The sequence below is a fragment of the Ctenopharyngodon idella genome, chromosome 9, assembly GCF_019924925.1.
Source record: "Ctenopharyngodon idella isolate HZGC_01 chromosome 9, HZGC01, whole genome shotgun sequence".
NCBI classification, from domain to species: domain Eukaryota; kingdom Metazoa; phylum Chordata; class Actinopteri; order Cypriniformes; family Xenocyprididae; genus Ctenopharyngodon; species Ctenopharyngodon idella.
Window position 1 is genome coordinate 18,538,403 of NC_067228.1, and position 17,424 is coordinate 18,555,826.

The 17,424-nt window shown below is 35.7% G+C and overlaps 3 protein-coding genes across 4 annotated transcripts; 2 read left to right on the forward strand and 1 right to left on the reverse strand.

The window, feature by feature from the left end:
• The first annotated feature begins 261 nt into the window (after positions 1-261).
• LOC127518864 (granzyme B) lies at positions 262-2,957 on the forward strand. The gene is made up of 5 exons (XM_051906077.1): positions 262-397; positions 613-769; positions 913-1,081; positions 1,161-1,517; positions 2,943-2,957. The coding sequence occupies exons 1-5, from the start codon at positions 352-354 to the stop codon at positions 2,955-2,957; spliced, it is 744 nt and encodes a 247-aa protein (XP_051762037.1). The 5' UTR covers positions 262-351.
• Positions 2,786-5,374, reverse strand: rabl3 (RAB, member of RAS oncogene family-like 3). Of its 2 annotated transcripts, XM_051906089.1 has the most exons (9): positions 5,186-5,374; positions 4,856-4,947; positions 4,646-4,775; positions 4,408-4,522; positions 4,036-4,186; positions 3,879-3,950; positions 3,728-3,766; positions 3,431-3,506; positions 2,786-3,324 (listed from the first exon to the last, which is right to left on the reverse strand). In XM_051906089.1, the coding sequence occupies exons 1-8, from the start codon at positions 5,229-5,231 to the stop codon at positions 3,450-3,452; spliced, it is 702 nt and encodes a 233-aa protein (XP_051762049.1). In that variant the 5' UTR covers positions 5,232-5,374; the 3' UTR covers positions 2,786-3,324; positions 3,431-3,449. The 2 variants fall into 2 exon arrangements, with proteins under 2 accessions (XP_051762049.1, XP_051762048.1); XM_051906088.1 differs by having other exon boundaries at positions 2,786-3,506.
• A 132-nt stretch (positions 5,375-5,506) lies between these two features.
• dnajb11 (DnaJ heat shock protein family (Hsp40) member B11) lies at positions 5,507-11,026 on the forward strand. The gene is made up of 10 exons (XM_051906087.1): positions 5,507-5,694; positions 6,143-6,299; positions 7,220-7,317; positions 7,535-7,667; positions 7,846-7,988; positions 8,073-8,155; positions 8,278-8,335; positions 9,291-9,402; positions 9,557-9,716; positions 9,864-11,026. Exons 1-10 carry the CDS (start codon positions 5,621-5,623, stop codon positions 9,926-9,928), a joined length of 1,083 nt encoding a protein of 360 aa, XP_051762047.1. The 5' UTR covers positions 5,507-5,620; the 3' UTR covers positions 9,929-11,026.
• Positions 11,027-17,424: the final 6,398 nt, after the last annotated feature.

The following is a 17,424-nucleotide window of genomic DNA, read 5'->3' on the forward strand; positions in this document are numbered from 1 at the left end:
TAGTTTTAACTTTAGTATTTGCACAAAAAACAAAACAAAAAAAAACATGGGTAATGAATGGGGCTCTGGCACCTCTCATTTATCTGACAGATGAATTTCAGAAATGATAAGAGTTCGGTGCTCACATAAAGTAAAATGCGACTCATGATAGGACACCAAAACTCTTACTTACTGTAGTTCCCATTTGTTAATGCCTCCTGAATTTTGTCTGCTTGTTATTTAGTACACTCATTTTGTAGTTTGAGGTAAGAGAGGGGAGGAGATACAACTAGTGAGGATAGAGAGTGAGTTTGAGTATTTTGATAGCATATCCTCACTCAATGGTTGACCACAGGCTGTTGCAGATGCACCATGGTTCTTCACGCTTTTCTTCTTCTCATTGGTATCTCTTTGGCTGGTAAGATATTATTCACCCCTTCCTTCCTGAATTTGCATTGTGCATCTTTTTGCAAGAGCAGAAAATCTGAAAGATCAAATATCTCTAAACTAGAATATAATTAAAATGAAAATCAAATAATAGACATAGAATGCAAATGGTAAAAAGTCTATGTCTATTCAATACCTCTTTAAATAGTCTGGTAATGGTGCAAGTTACTCATGTTTTTGTCACAGGTGGGATGGAGAGTGGTATTATTGGTGGAAAAGAGGCTAAACCTCATTCCAGACCATACATGGCATCTATTCAGATTAAAAAATACAACAAACATCACACATGTGGAGGGATGCTGATCAGAGAGGATTATGTACTGACAGCGGCCCACTGTTTCAAGTGAGTATGATTATTTATGGGATTATTTATAATGCTTTTCAAAAAGTTGTAGCCTCAAGACTTTTAGTTTATCTATCTGTAATTCTGTCTTTTCGTTATTCAAATGCTTCGAGGCTTACACAGTTTTAAATTTGTTCCCCCAGTCGCAGTGACTACTCTGGTCGGGACCACTTGGAGGTTGTTCTGGGAGCTCACAACATCAAGAAGGATGAGAAGAGCCAGCAGAGAATCCCAGTTATAAAATACATCCGACATCCTAAATTTCAACGTAATAATGAGAAGGACTACAGCTATGATATCATGTTACTAAAGGTATTTTCACCTTCACTTACTGTGACTTTATATTATGTACTTTGTTTGCTCTCTTTAAATTATATTTTGTTATTTGTAGCTGAAGAACAAAGCCAAGCTGAATAAATTTGTGAAAGTTATGCATCTTCCTAAGAAAAATGGGAAAATACCAGCTAATGTTAAATGCTCCATTGCTGGTTGGGGGTCAATAAACCCAAAAGCAGTAGTGGGGTCAAATGTGCTGCGGGAAGTCACTCTTAAACTGCAGTTCAGCTTTGATTGTAAAAACAAGTGGCAGCACTACTTCAACTCAGAGACAATGATCTGTAGTGTTTCAGATGGGAAACATGCTTTTTGTAAGGTATTATATTATATTAATTATATTATATTAATTATATTATATTATATTATATTATATTATATTATATTATATTATATTTTTCTCTGTCCTTCTTTGGTTAAAAAAGACGATTGGTTAAAAAAAAAAAAGGAAAAAAAGAGAAAACATAAATTGGGCTCTTACATTAAAGGTGCAGTTTGTTTGTTCACTTTTCTACTTTTTTTTTAACTAAGTCTGCATATCTAAGTCTGCTAACTACTTGTTTTTGCTGCAACTGTCAAAAACTCATATGTTTAGCCAGTTTGAAATTATTAATAAACAGGTGATAACACTTGATTTCTGATGTGAAGTATTTATTCATTGACCATAAAACCCCTTAAAATAAACTGCAATATTCATTAAGCTGTTCGTTAGATGACCAGATGTACTGTGGGAGATGATAAAGAGGAGAACCTTATTTAAGTGGTATAAACAGAACAAACATTCATTCATAAATAATAGATAGTTATAAAATAGATATATTATCTATAAAGGCTCTATATATATGTACAATCATAGCTGTGGTTGGGCCAACCACATCAAATTTAATACATAAGATGGTAATAAGTCGAAAAGACAGTCAGTTCAACAATGAAAATGTAGCCTGACTGCAGCTTTTGCTTAAAGTGCTTTTAAATGGGTAGAACAGAACAAAATACATTGCACCTCTCATGAAGTGTGTGGTGAGGTTACAAGGTGTTTGAGCTAGACTTGAGAATATTCATGTTAGGTGTCAATATGTCTGCTACCGTCTCTCAGGAAATACATTTTTTACATGTTGGTCTGTCTTATCATCCACAACCGTTACACTTATTACTTTAGCTGATGCTGATTCCACTAGTTTTAACATTAGTATTTTATATATACAGGTTCAAATCCTACTTGGGCAATAAGCAGGGCTCTAACGCCTATTTATATTTAAGATGAATATACGAGATGGTTTACACTGTAGGTTATCACATTAAGTAAAATGTGAATTATGCTTTCTTATCGGATAGTTGACTGAATTACACCAAAGGTTGGTAATATCATGACATGAAATATTTCTACATTTGTTAAAAAAAAAAAAAATCTGACTATAAATGTTTGAGATTTAAGAAAAGTACATGAACTAGATTATTCTCTTCAAAGAGGGTTGGAAAAATGCCAGCTAATGTGAATACGCCAGTGGTTGGGGTACTAACCAGGAGAAAGTGCATCAAGAGTGCTGCAGGAAGTCACTCTCAAAGTGTTGTTCACCTCAGAATATAGAATCATGTGACAACGATACTTGAGTTCAGAATATATGATTTGCAGTGTTGCAAATGAAAATATATAAAGAAGTAGAAAAGAAGAGCCAAACACAGTTCATTCAAATGCATCTTTATTTAATGTTGTCTCAAGTAAAGAGTTATGTACATGCACAAAATTAACAGATTGCTAATATAGCAAAGTCTTATTATTTTTAAATCACAAAGATCAACAATAAAAACTGAAATTCTATGATTAATTTTTTTCTTTCAGATAATCCTAGACTAAGTAGAAATGGTTCATTTAATTAAAAAAAATCCCAGCTGCCATTGCACCTTAAATTATACTATAAACAGGAAATCTGTTTAGATTATCTTTTACAAAAAAAAAAAAAAAAAAAGGGGTCCATGTCACATCATTAGTAATCATGAGAAGGGAAGAAAATGTATATTTCCAATTTAGGATTATTTTGTTGAGCAAGACATCTCGGTTCTACTACCCTCCTATTTCCTAATTATGGATTTCAAGTTGCTACTGAACCTTGGGTCCGTATTTTTAACATAAAATAAAATATGGAAAATACAGAAAATCTCAGAATATGAGATCAATCCACATAAATCTTTCTGTCATGGTAAACTGGATGTTGATGTTAAAACTGCAAAAAAAAAAACCTTAAATTAATTGGTCTTTGTAGAGGAACAGTATGACAGAAGAATATTCATATGCTTGTTTAGATTACAAGCAGGACTAAACCCACCAACCTAAAGTACATGTATACACTCAATCACTGTGCAGACTCTTGAAGTTAAAGCGCCTCCTGTCTGTGAAGCTCTGCATCTAAGGAGAAAAAGAAGAAAATAATAGGTTGTTAATTAACAAAAAAATAATGCATTACTCTACATTAAAACTAACTATAAATTAATTACATCAACAATTTGATATAGAATCTTATAAGTAATTTTCTAAAATTATTTGAAAACATTATTGTTACAAATATGCTCTACATTTATGGGTACACAAATATAGTCACTTGCAAACAGAGAAAAGCACACACTCACCTGGCTAGGGTCTCTTGTGAAATATCTCTTCTCTATTACCTAAAAGACATATAAGAACAGTTTATTCACAATGTATATACATGTTAATACACTGCTCAGACATTTACTCACAAAAGGTAAATACAGACTTTAGTTTCATCAAAGTCTCTACCTTGTCAAAAAATCGGCTCAATTTAACAGCATTTGATGATCCAGCTGCAAGATACCGTGGATTTGTACAATCCTGAGTAAAAAAAGCACAGAATTCATAATGGACAAGTTTTTTTCTTTTAGGTAAAAACATTATAACAGCACTAAAAGTCACACACCAGGTTGATCTCTTCTGCATTAAAGTCTTCAGATAGAAAGGCAGTGCGGGTCAGGACATCATTCCTCTTGTTTTCCGGGATCTGATCAAATTTGGTGCCAATTAGCAGGAGAGGAACTGAGTTCTCTGCAAACTGTTCTCTATCATAATCTCTGCAAGTGCAAAACATCAGAATTAACTTATTTCAACATATCTAGGAATTTATAGACATAATCAAATATTCACTCACTGTATTCTGATTCATTTACCACAAAATATAAGCAAGACAGAATATCACACAAATGTTGCTTTTCAAATTAAGAGGATCATATTACATCTGAAGAAAAGCTTGATGCAATCGTTCTAACAGAATCAGAAGTTAACCTTGACTCACCCATTTGATACAATGATGCCAGTTGGAGAGGAGTCTTTGCTCAGCGCCTCCAGTGACCAGCGGTACAGATTCTGGGAGGATTTCTTGTTGGTCAGATCATGAACTAAAATAATACCTGGAGGAAAAAAGACAAACAGTGATTTAGCATTAAAGAATAATCATTACAAATGTTCCAGCATTCTTTTTCTTCTTGTACACATGCAAATACAACCTTTGAAGTTTGTGTCTGATACTTAACCATTTACAGAATTGTAAAACACAGCTCTAGTGCTTTTAACACTGCTGGCACTGCCAACAGATCCCCCAACGTCCCAGAGTTCAGTGTAGTATGTCTTCTCTTCTGGAGTGCCTTCTTTGTAGTCATGTACCTGTGCAAAAAATCAAGACAGGTTTTGCTATGATAATGACAGAGTTAATTAATAATAATTACTGATAATTGTCTCTGTACCCTGACATCCACTGAACAGCCTACAGTCCATGAAGGATTCCCCAAAACTTGATTCTGGCAAAGTAAATGTACAAGAGAGGACTTCCCTACTCCTGTAAACAGACATGAAATAACACTGATCAGAAAAGGCATATTGAGGCTAACATGATAGATATATTCTCTAATAATAATGAATATAATACTGGTATTGCATAAATACAAGCTATTGTGGCAGGCTAATACCTCCAGCTTGAGTCGAATATTATACAACACGCTTACATTTTAAATTTGTATTCACATTAAAGGTTACAGAAATGAAGGTCGATAGATTATTTAGATAATATTTATTACCAGAATCTCCCAAAACCAACACTTTCACCCTATCCAAAGATGCCATTTCTCTCCGGACCGGAAGTGCACTGTGTAAACTCTGTCTGTGTATGAGAACAAAATAAAAGTTGCGTACAGAACGATGAGTTATAGTGATAATAAAACGAAATAAAATATGAGTATTTAAGTAAAGTAAAAATTAAAATAAAAAAAGTTCTCTGTTATTTTAATAGTAGCTCGTGTATGATATTCTGTCGAATTTTTGTTATTAGAACTGATTGCGTATAATAATTTTAGACTTTTTCTTGACTCAGTGAGACTTTCTTTCGATTGAACTTTTATATAACTTCCTTTTTCAAACGAGGCGGGACTTGTGACAGAGCAGGAAGGGGCTTTTTGATAGACATCACAGAAAGCCGGTGTGTTTTATTGGACTTCTAAAAGAAACAAGGACCCATGGCTGTTAGAGGAATGAAGCTGTCGAGTGTGTGTTTTCTGCTTTTATATTTAATAGTGACAGTGCTGGCCGGGTAAGTGAATATCGTGTTATTTACAGGGTTTAGGTTTAGTGCATTATAGTACTCTGGCTAGTACACATGTTTCACTGTGATTGGTCTACGCCACTGTTCATGCTTCATGCTGGTGAAGCTCGCCATAAACTACTTTATATTATCTCCGTTATTTATTGTACTCTAATGCATTTATTTAAAACCCAGAATGTTTTTTAAATAGGACACTGTTTTTTTGAAGTACCGATACTTGCTGTAACAAGGCTGATAGCCTGTCATTGGTCACTTATATAAATTTGAGAAATATCTGAAGCGTCTGTTGTCCCCTGGCTGATTTCCTCATCGAGATGTATATATGTTAAATAAATAGACATCCGTATCCATGTAGCTGTATCTGTTCATCAATCATTTGAATGAATGAATGAACTGATATATGATTCAGAAGTTCTAAAGTAATGTGTATTTTCAGGAGGGATTTCTACAAAATCTTGGGAGTTAGTAGATCTGCATCAATTAAAGATATTAAGAAAGCCTACAGAAAGCTGGCGTTGCAGCTTCATCCAGACAGAAACCAAGATGACCCAAATGCCCAAGACAAATTTGCAGACCTTGGAGCTGCTTACGAGGTATGATTGTTTATGTTAAGTCATTTCACGTGTTTTTTTTTCTTTTTCGTTTTGCCTTTTACGCTTTATATGTTGAATAAAGACTATTTTTACTGGATATTATAGATATTTAGATTGAAGTGTATTAGGGAATGACATGATATAATATGGCCAGCATGAGCGTTGTTGTTAGAAACCAACCGATGGAGCGATTTGATTGGTTGGAAGAAATGTGTGGCTGCACCTGATTGGTTGAAACATCTGCTTATTGTTATTCATAAGATTTGTGACGTGGACCGCTCGTGAAGCATGTAATAGTGTACAGTGTGTACAAAATGGACTTCTTACACAATAAATGATTTACTGTTTAAAAGAAAATAGTCAGTGGTTTACTTCATTATAAACAATATTGTAAAGGATTTATGAGTATACTGTTTTCATATACAAGTGAATATTTTAAATATTACATACAATAGTAATAATTACATATTTAAAATAAAATATTTATATTTCAATATATATTTTAAATTATGGATGATTGTGAGTAGCCTATACGATGAGATCATGATTGTACATCTGTGAGATGTTTATTTATTTATTTCAGCAGGACGCTTAAAAGGAAGAGTGAAATTTTAATTTGTCTATAAACAGCTCAGAAATTAGAAATGTATCCATGGTTTCTTAGGGCAAAAACAACACAGGAAAGCAGCAAATTTAGTTAGTTATTTTTTAGTTATTTAAAATGTGGTGGCAAAAAACGGCTGTTGTTTATCTGCTATCTAACTATAGTGGCCTGTATGTTCTTATGTTAAACAAAAATAATCTCATGAAGGTAGAGAACAACTTCAGGTGGCATTTAATTTCTGACATTGGCTATAAGTGAGTTCATGATGTTTTTTCCAGTGTAAAAAGACTTTTCTTATGGTGCTTTTTGAACGCAGGTGCTCTCAGATGAGGAGAAAAGGAAACAGTATGATGCATATGGAGAGGAGGGGTTAAAGGAAGGCCATCAAAGTTCACATGGTGATATATTCTCCAGGTAAACAAGCCTACAATATTAAGATGGCACCCACCTAATTAACAGTTTCTTTAACAGTTAATTGCTGATATGTTAATCTATTGCATAACTGTTTAATCTAGTGTCAGAAGCATGTCTGTTTGAAACAAAAATGTTGCACTTTTTCATTGCACTTTCAATCTACACTATGTGACTGTGTTGATATTCAAATATGTTTTTTTTGTTTTTTTTTGGCAAGTTTCTTTGGCGACTTTGGGTTTATGTTCGGTGGAAATAGACAGCCAGCTGGCCGGGATATTCCAAGGGGTAATGACATAGTACTGGACCTCGAAGTAACCCTAGAAGAGGTGTATTCAGGGAATTTTGTAGAGGTAAGCTTCTTTTTGTTCTTGATCCCTCTCCATTTCCTTTCTGATGTACTGAAGTATTCAGACCCTCAGTGTTCTTTCATAGAATTTTGTTTGGCAGTGTACATAGTCACATGGTAATGGACAGTAATCTCCTTTCCTTTTTCCTGTCCTTCTGTTTCCTCTCTTCTTCAACACGTAGGTGATACGAAACAAACCTGTTGCAAAAGAAGCGCCAGGCAAAAGAAAATGCAACTGCCGGCAAGAAATGAGAACCACACAGCTAGGACCAGGTCGCTTCCAGATGACCCAGGAAGTAGTCTGTGATGAATGCCCCAATATCAAGTAAGTTTGCCCAATAATCACTCTCATGTTGACTCACCAAGACATGTCATGATTTTCTATTAAATGTTGTATTATTGTTTCCAGGCTTGTGAATGAGGAGAGAACACTAGAGGTGGAGATCGAGCAGGGTGTGAGAGATGAGATGGAATACCCTTTCATTGGGGAAGGTATAGGAAATAATTCTACAGATAACTCAGTACAGTAACACTTATTTTTATCAATTAGCTAGCTACTGCAACATATGTTTTATCGAGTGTATGTTATGTATCTGTTGTTTGACTGACTACAGGTGAACCTCACATTGATGGTGAGCCTGGAGATCTGCGTTTCCGCATCAAAGTTTTGAAGTAAGAGTAAAAAATAATATAATACTATTGCAAAAAGAACTCTTAAAGGGTTAATTCACTCAAAAATTAAATTTCTGTTATTAATTACTCACCCTCATGTCATTCCATGCCCATAAGACCTTCTTCCATCTTCGAAAGACAAATTAAGATATTTTTGATGATATCCGAGAGGTATATGACTCGTCCATAGATAGCAATATAATCACCACATTCAAGGTCCAGAAAGGTACTAAAGACATCATTAAAATAGTCGACGTGACTGCAGTGGTTCAACCTTAATTTTATAAAGCGACGAGAATACTTTTTGTGCACAAAAACAAAACAAAAATAATGAGTTTATTCAACAATCTCTTCTCTTCCCCCATCTCTTCCGCTTCCGTGTTTACATCCGAATGCTGGCTCAGTATTGGCCAAAGCTGCACACGTGAGCAGCACGACGCATACGTGTGATGCTGACGCAGGAGCCGGCCAATAATGAGTCGGCATTCTGACGTAGAACCTGGAAGCGCTGGACGCAAACAGCGTATGAGAATGACACAGAAGAGAAGATATTGTTGAATAAAGTCGTTATTGTTTTGTTTTTGCATACAAAAAGTATTCTCGTCACTTCATAAAATTAAGGTTGAACCACTGCAGTCACGTCGACTATTTTAATGATGTCTTTAGTACCTTTCTGGACCTTGAAAGTGGTGATTATATTGCTATCTATGGACGAGTCATATACCTCTCGGATTTCATCAAAAATATCTTAATTTGTGTTCCGAAGATGAACGAAGATCTTACAGGTGTGGAACGACATGAGGGTGAGTAATTATTGACAGAACTTTCATTTTTGGGTGAACTAACCCTTTAACCCTTTGTGTGTAATATACTTTCGGTGAATGTACCTTTCAAAGAGTGAGATTTAGAACTGACTGTGTTTCATTTCATCACATGTAATTTTGTACTTGTCCAGGCATCCTGTGTTTGAGCGCAGAGGTGACGACCTTTACACAAACGTCACCATCTCTCTGGTAGAGGCTTTGGTCGGTTTTGAGATGTACATCACTCATCTAGATGGCCACAAGGCATGTTTAATTTACCAGATTTTACTTTCAACGGATTTACTTTTTTCCTGTGAAGTTGATTCAAGGTTATGTTGAAATGTAAAATGTATAAATGTAAAATTTGGCCTGTATAAGACTCTTCACAAACTCAGAGACTCATCTTTTGGTCTTGTAGGTGCACATTGAGAGAGATAAAATCACTAAGCCAGGAGCTCGTATTTGGAAGAAGGGTGAAGGCCTACCAAATTTCGACAACAACAATATCCGTGGATCGCTCATAATCACCTTTGATGTAGATTTCCCCAAGGAGCAGCTTGATGACCAGCAGAAAGATGGTAAGAGAACATCTAGAGAATATGAACAATGGGATTTATTTGAGTAGAGAGATTGTCCCTCTTCTGTGTGATTACTGTGGTGTTTCTGTATGTTTTTGCGCATTTGTGAGTTAATAAATGCAACAAATATATATTTTTTTTTCTCAGGTATAAGACAACTTCTGAAACAGGCACCATCTCAGAAGGTTTATAACGGACTGCAGGGATACTGACAAACCAGCCAAGAAAATCAGGACTGATTGCCCTGTCCCTGTCTGCCCTTCACACACATACACATTTAAATGCACACTGAGGAACAAGGAATGGGGTGTATTTATTTTTTTCTGATTGTTCTCAGGAAGGGTTGACATTAATGCTTTTATTATTTTTATTTTTTCTTTAGTTTTTAAAAGCCTTTTTTTCCTCATGGAAATTATTTTTTATTTGACTCAACATGTTTTTCCCCCCACCAAATTATTCGTTTTTCCTTATATTGTCCCCGGTTTCATATTTGGAGCAAGTTGTTATTTTTTAGTTAATATTTTTCATAATTTTAAGTGTTTGGACACTAACTTTCTGCTATGACCAGTCAACCATCATCTACTCATGGATCAGCATAATGTTTAGTGCCAGTTTACCTGAGACCTACAACAAAAACAGATAGAGGACTGAAACTTCAAACCAGAGGACAATTTAAACACCTGCCTCAGCACTGTATGTCTTCAAGACCTTTTTTTCTTCAGGTGTTTTAAGAAAGAAACGGTTATATGAATGTAAGTTCATTGAACTTTCTCAACTTAGACTCTTCAGTCTTTGGTCTGCTTGTTTTAAACAACAGATTTATCATTGTTCATGCAGTTGGTGTTGTTTTTGTGTTCATCAAGGTACAAAACCCTGTGTGTGTGTGTGTGTGTGTGTGTGTGTGTGTGTGTGTGTGTGTGTGTGTGTGTGTGTGTGTGTGTTGACTGCCTGGTTCAGATTTGCCATCTGGTTCCAGGTCTGTTTTCTCTGAGGCATTTACCTTTAGGATTTGAAGTTCAAACAGAAGACCTCTTCAACTGTACAGTTCAGTTCTTTCCTGTGAATTTTTTATATGACATTCTCTTGTTTCTTTCACAACCCCTCCTGATGTTCAGCCCACTGAGTCTCTTCCTAGTTAGTCACTTTCCTTTGCAGTTTTGTGGATTGCACCAGACAAAACAGAATAACATAGTATAACTTGTGCACAAGTGAAGGAAATATAATTTGTCATTTTCAAATGAAAATTAAAGGTTTCTAATTATGGTTAAAACATAATTTAAGTTATTAAAAAATAACTTGATATGAAAACAGTATTTGTTTATTTTGGAAGATTTCTGACTTATGGCTTCATATTTTACCTTGCTTAACCTTGAGGGATTACAGTCAAAATGAACAGTATTTCATATGTTCATGTTTAATTTAGTCTGTTAAGTAGGCAGTAACTGACCTGACCAGTAGAGGGCAGCAAATGATAATCTCCAGGATTAGTCCTCTGAGTTAAGATTAGTACTTTACTGGCCAGTTTCACAGACAAGGCTTAAGCCTAGTTCCAGACTAAAATGCATGTTTGAACTTTAAGCAACTTGTAAAGTGCCATTATTTTGTCTCAAGATGCACACCAGTAATGTGTTTTTTTTTTTCTTTTTTTTTTTTGGTTTTGTTTTTTTCCTAAGGCATGTTTATAAAAAAAACTACTTAATTGTCCTAATTGAACTAAGGCCTAATTCTGGCTTAATCTAAGCCTTGTCTGTGAAACTGGGCCTAAATAAACTATTATATATATATTATGTTATATATGCATTATAATTTATATATGTCATACATACAGCTCTGGAAAATTTTAAGAGACCACTGCAAAATTTGCAGTTTCTATGAATTTTCTGTTTCTATGGACGTGTTTGAGTAAAATGAACTTTTTTTTTATTCTATAAACTACTGACAACATTTATTCCAAATTTCAAATATTGTCATTTAGAGCATTTATTTGCAAAAAAAGATGCCTGTTTTCAAACCTCGAATAATGCAAAGAAAACATGTTTATATTAATTTTTAAACAAAACAATACTAATGCTTTAATTTCGGAAGAGTTCAAAAATCAATATTTGGTGGAATAACCCTGATTTTCAATCACAAGGGTTCCTGGCTCACCATTCATGTCTCAAAAATTTAAGCAGCTCAGCTTTGTTTGATGGCTTGTGATCTTCCATTTTCCTCTAGATCAAAATCAAGAGTTTTCAGTGGGGTTCAGGTCTGGAGATTGTGATGGCCATGACAGGTTCTTGATCTGGTGGTCCTCCATCCACACCTTGATTGGCCTGGCTGTGTGGCATGGAGCACTGTCCTGTGGGAAAAACAATCCTTCGGGTTGGGGAACATTGTCAGAGCAGGAGAAAGTTTTCTTCCAGGATAACCTTGTGTGTGGCTTGAGTCACGTGTCCATCACAAACTCTTGTGATCAAGAGGAAGACGGAGGGTCACAAGCCATAAAAGAAAGAAGAAAAAAAAAAAGCTGAGCTGCTTGAATTTTTGTGCCAGGAGTTGCATAGTCACCCAACAGCAATGTGATGGACTGGTAGAGAAGCATGCCAAGACGCATGAAATTTTGGGTTATGCACCAAATATTGTTTTCTGAACTCTTTCAAAGTTAAGACCGTATCGTGTTGTTTAAAGATTAATATAAATGTGTTTTCTTTGCATTATTAGAGGCCTGAAAACATGGCTTTTTGTTTGTTTGTTTTATTTTGACCAGTTGTCATTTTCTGCAACTGAATGCTCTAAATGACAATGTTTTAAAATTATGAAATGTTGTCAGTAGTTTATAATAAAACAATTTGTTTTGTAGCCTACTCAAACGCATGTGTATAAATAGTAAATCGAGAGAAACTGCTAATTTTGCATTAATTTTTTTCCAGAGCTATCGAGATCTGTACATATTTTATAATTATATATATATATATATATATATATATATATATATATTAGGCCTACTGTGGTGGATTTAGACATAGACTACACGGGCAACCGCCCAGGGCGGCCGAGCAAAAAAAAACAACATCAAACAAACAAAAACCGCGAGCCCGGGTTTTTACCGCTCATTTGCACATCACGTCAAATGACGCCGCACACGGAGTGTAGCCTACGTCCTGAAAAGTAGGCTACTCAGAAGTGAGGAGTCGGGGTTGGTTTACATCACCTCAGGGCTTCTATGCTCAGGGCTTCCAGTGGGGAAAGCTGGAGTGGGGGCGGAAGAAGTTCTAAATCAACACAAATTGAAATTATGTATAAGACAAAAGTTTTAAGCCATCAGGAGCCTAAATTAAAAAAGAATTGGAGAGGGGAAACGTGCAAATAAAGGTATGTATACAGCTATCACTCATCGAGTTATGAGTAATATTATGCATATAATAACTTAGGCTAATATCACTTGTGTTATATATTGCTTGCTATGCTATTACACATAGAGCAACAACATTCCCTTTTCTGTCCAACTAGCTTACACCAGACCAAAAAAAAAAAAAAAAGATTTTGTAACATGATAATGTAATTTTTAAAAAAAACGTAATATCACCCACTTTATTTTAGTTTTTACTGTACAATAAAAAAAGTATTTGAGCAGTTTTTGGGAATTTATATTTTTTATTTGCCTCAATTTGTAATAATTTGAATATATACATTTAATTTAAATGAAATAGCAACATTTTTTTGAAAAAGTGCCATGGTTTGGTGGAAGATTGCTGCCATCTACTGGAAAACAAACACTTTTAAAATTAAAATAACATGAACAGCCACTAGATGGCAGCAGAGGATTATTCAATGGCTCATATACCACTCCCAAGTTTATGTTTAGACAAAGTCATCATTATAACAACAATTTAACATTTCATAATTTTTTTTTTTTGGTACTGAAGTATAATCGTTTGGCAATTATGTCACAACATTACAGTCAAACCTGAACATGGTGTTATGCATGTTATGTGTGTGTGTGTGTGTGTGTGTGTGTTCATTTGTTCTCCATCGTGGATGTGTGAAGAAAATATTTAATGTATATAAAATATATTATCATTTAATTCAATATCTAACCTTTAATCACCTAAAAAAAGTAAGAATGCTGATGTTAAACCAAATCAAGTGCAAGAAGTAAGGCAAACCTGCATTTGTTTCTCAGAATACCAACATATTTAGAAAGGTTATTAATGCCCACATTATAGGGTGCATTAATTGCAGCTCATTACAGATCAAAGGCCTTTGCTGTCTTTAATCATGCAGTGGAATCCCACCCAGCTTCATAAGACCTACTGTGCTTGTGAACGCCTTGGGTGCACGTGACCTTTTGGTAAGGACTAAGCTTCCATACTGAACACTCCATGTGGAGATTTGTGCGTGTGTGTGTGTGTGTTTACTAATCGCTGTCATGTTTGCTGGTAATACAGTGTGTGTGGTGTCATTCAGAGTTGAATGTGTGTCTGTAGCTTGTCTGACATTGGGTTCACCCATTACCGTAGTGGTTATGACCTCTGACTGCGCTGCAGGTGGTTTTACTTACGCTACGTTGGAGGCCGCTGAGCTGAAGTGGAGGTACCGTTGCGCTGAGTCAGGCCTGAGCCTCACTCTGCGTGTCCAGGGTGAGAGGACGGGTGGTCGCCTATCTTGGGGAGGTCGTCTGTCAGGGTGTGGCCTGGAACTATTAGAGGCATCTGTTTGTGTGACTGTTTTACAGTGTGGTTTTACATGTTGTGAATTTCCCTCTGTGTATCTCTGAGCCTGTGTGAGAACACTGTACACATGTTTGTTAGATGAAGTGACAAGGATGAAGAGAATCCGTTTGAATGTAAAGGACAGTCAAACTAAATGTGTATATGAGTGGTATGAGCGTTTGTAATTAAAGGGATGAAATAAGGCGTTTCCTTGAGGGTCTTGTAAGCAGGATAAAAAGTAGTATATGCGTGGAGTAAATGGGGGGTCTTTCTCAAACATCTCCTTAGCATCTGCTCTGGAGAGTCATTCCCTCATCCCACAACTCCAAGCCACAGACTTCTCCATTTACCCTGCTATTTACCCTGCTTTGGGTTTCCTTCAATCATTCTCAACTAAAACGTATCCCCCTTTTCCTCTGTATCCCCTCCCAAATGGCCTCCATAATAGATTTTCAACGCCCCTTTTGGTCGACGGCTCTTGCTGTATGTACAGTATGTATGTTTTACACTCCCACAATGAAATTAATACTGTAGGAGGGGGAGTTTCTACTGGTAGTCCACCGCATGTCCTCAGAGATTCTGAATTTGGGTTGACATAGCAGTCAACTCAGTCACTCAGTCTTACTGATTTGTTGTTCACTTTCTTGTCATTTAACTGTGGTCTTCTGCAAATAGCCTATATCTTTATGCATAAGTGCAGCAATAGATAATAATATAATCTTGTTTATCCCCTTTATTGTGCCCTATACCTATTGTAGTTTACTTGGCAGCTCTATAAAAGATGAGTTCATCCCAAAAAAAAACACAATTCTGTCATAATTTACTCACCCTCACGTCTCTCCAAACTCGTATGACTGAGCTACTTCTTCCACACAAAACAAAAAAAAGTGAAAAATTGGTTGCTCAATGAATGGGGCATTCAAGCTTTAAAAAGAACACAAAAGCTCTATAAACGTATAAAAGCTGCCCATATGAATGGTGTGCTTTCTTATAAATATTTATTTTTTTATTTTTTTATTTTATTTTTTTTGTGAGAAACAGACTGAAATATTCCGTATATAAATATCACAAATCTTGATATTCGACTATCTTACCTCAGTGCGATTATGAGAGGAGTAGCGATGTCTGGTTCGTGAACAAACAAACAAATATTTTGAGTGAATGAATTAGATGATTCATACTGATCCGATTCACAATGAATCACAACCGTTAACAGCCCATTGGAGAGCAAGATTATCGGTGTATAACGACACAAAGCTATCGTGTGAAACTGGAATAGGTATAGTATGTTTTTGAAGTTGGAAAGTCTCAGTCCTCGTTCATGGTACTTGCATCGCAGCGATCATCAAAGACTAGAAATTCTCCTGCTGTGTTGCACAGAATATGCAGTCATACTGATTTGTAGAGGCTTTAATAATTAATTGGTTATCGAATTATCATGTTATCTTTGGTTTATCTATACTAATATTTTCACAATGGACACATAAGCACAGCAGTTTCCTCATGAGGGCAGTGTTCTCTTTACAATAGCAGGAACCGTCTGAGACACATTCGGGATGAATGCCACTGAGTGAGATGATGAACACTCCTTTTGGGAACACATTTGAACAGATCTTGGAGGTTCAAGACAATCCTGTCAGGCTGTAGATTTTAATGGCACAATTGCAGTCAGAGGCTTCCTGGCGGTGCTGGGTCAAAGCCACCTAGCACTTCCTCTTTGCCTCACTTTTGCAGTATGTTTTGTTAATGATTTAATGGTTTAAATTGGTTAATTTTCTCTAATTTTGCCCATTTTGAGTCTGTACCAGGTTAAGAATGTTTTTAGTTTAAATGGGCTAACCTTTAATATGCAGTTTAGATGCTTACTAAATAAAAATAGGTTTTATTAAATCTAGGATTTTTTGTTGTTGTTGTTGAATAAAACCCATTTAACTTAACAGGATAAATATAGGTTTAGTTCTAATATTATAATAATGATAATAATCATCTATTATTATTATTATTATTATTAGATTTTAATGGCAATAAGAGAGGCTTCCTGGCAGTGCTGTGTCAAAGCCACCTAGCACTCCCACTTACCCTCACTTTTCTCATTTTGAATCTGAACTAAGGATGCAGACTATATATATATATATATATTGCACATATCATGGTGATATAATTACATTTTATGTAGCCTCTTTTTTGTAGTACCTTGATTTACCATTAACTGTAAATACAATGCATCATTCAGTACTATAGTATATTTGAACCTTTTTACCATTTCATTTTTACCATCTGATACATTACTGTACCATAGTACTGCCACAGTATGTTTTTTTGCAAGGGTTCAGCTATGAGAATAACAATCTGTGTCATCATGATTAATTGCATCAGCAATCAGTGCTCCACCAACATATAGAAAGTATAAAACAGTGTATCCAAAATAGCAGTACTTGATGCACAAATCCAGCTATTTTGTGGCTAGAAGACTGAAGTGAACAAAAGGCAGCGCTTGTTTAGAAATAATACATGTCAGTCCTCTTCAGCCCACTGCTGCTTTGAAGGCGGCTGTGGACGGCCATCACCGTCCCATGGTGCGGGGAGCCTGTACTACTATATAAAAGACTGTCGATTCAAAGGCAAAAAGCCTCAACTATTTAACAGCGAGTTGTGGGCTCTAATTATGGGAAACGCAGGCAGGAAAAAGTGGCTTGGGGTTTTTCAGTCCATCTGTTTGTGAGGACGAGCTGCTGTTTTTTGAAATATTTTCAGGGCTAAACATAGATGACTGTCATTATGGACAGTCTCCTAAGAATGTCTCAAATATACTGCATCCCTATTTCACAGGCTAATGCGTCGCTGTGGGGGCTGAAACTGGACTTTGGCATCCACATCCTCAGGAAGAGGTGGTAGAGTCATGTGAACCAGAGACACAAACAGCGCTCAGACCACCGGTCTTGATTAAAAGGCCTGCATTTGAAGCAAAGTTAAGTAGAGCATTTATTCCTTACAGGCACATACAGGCTACTGTA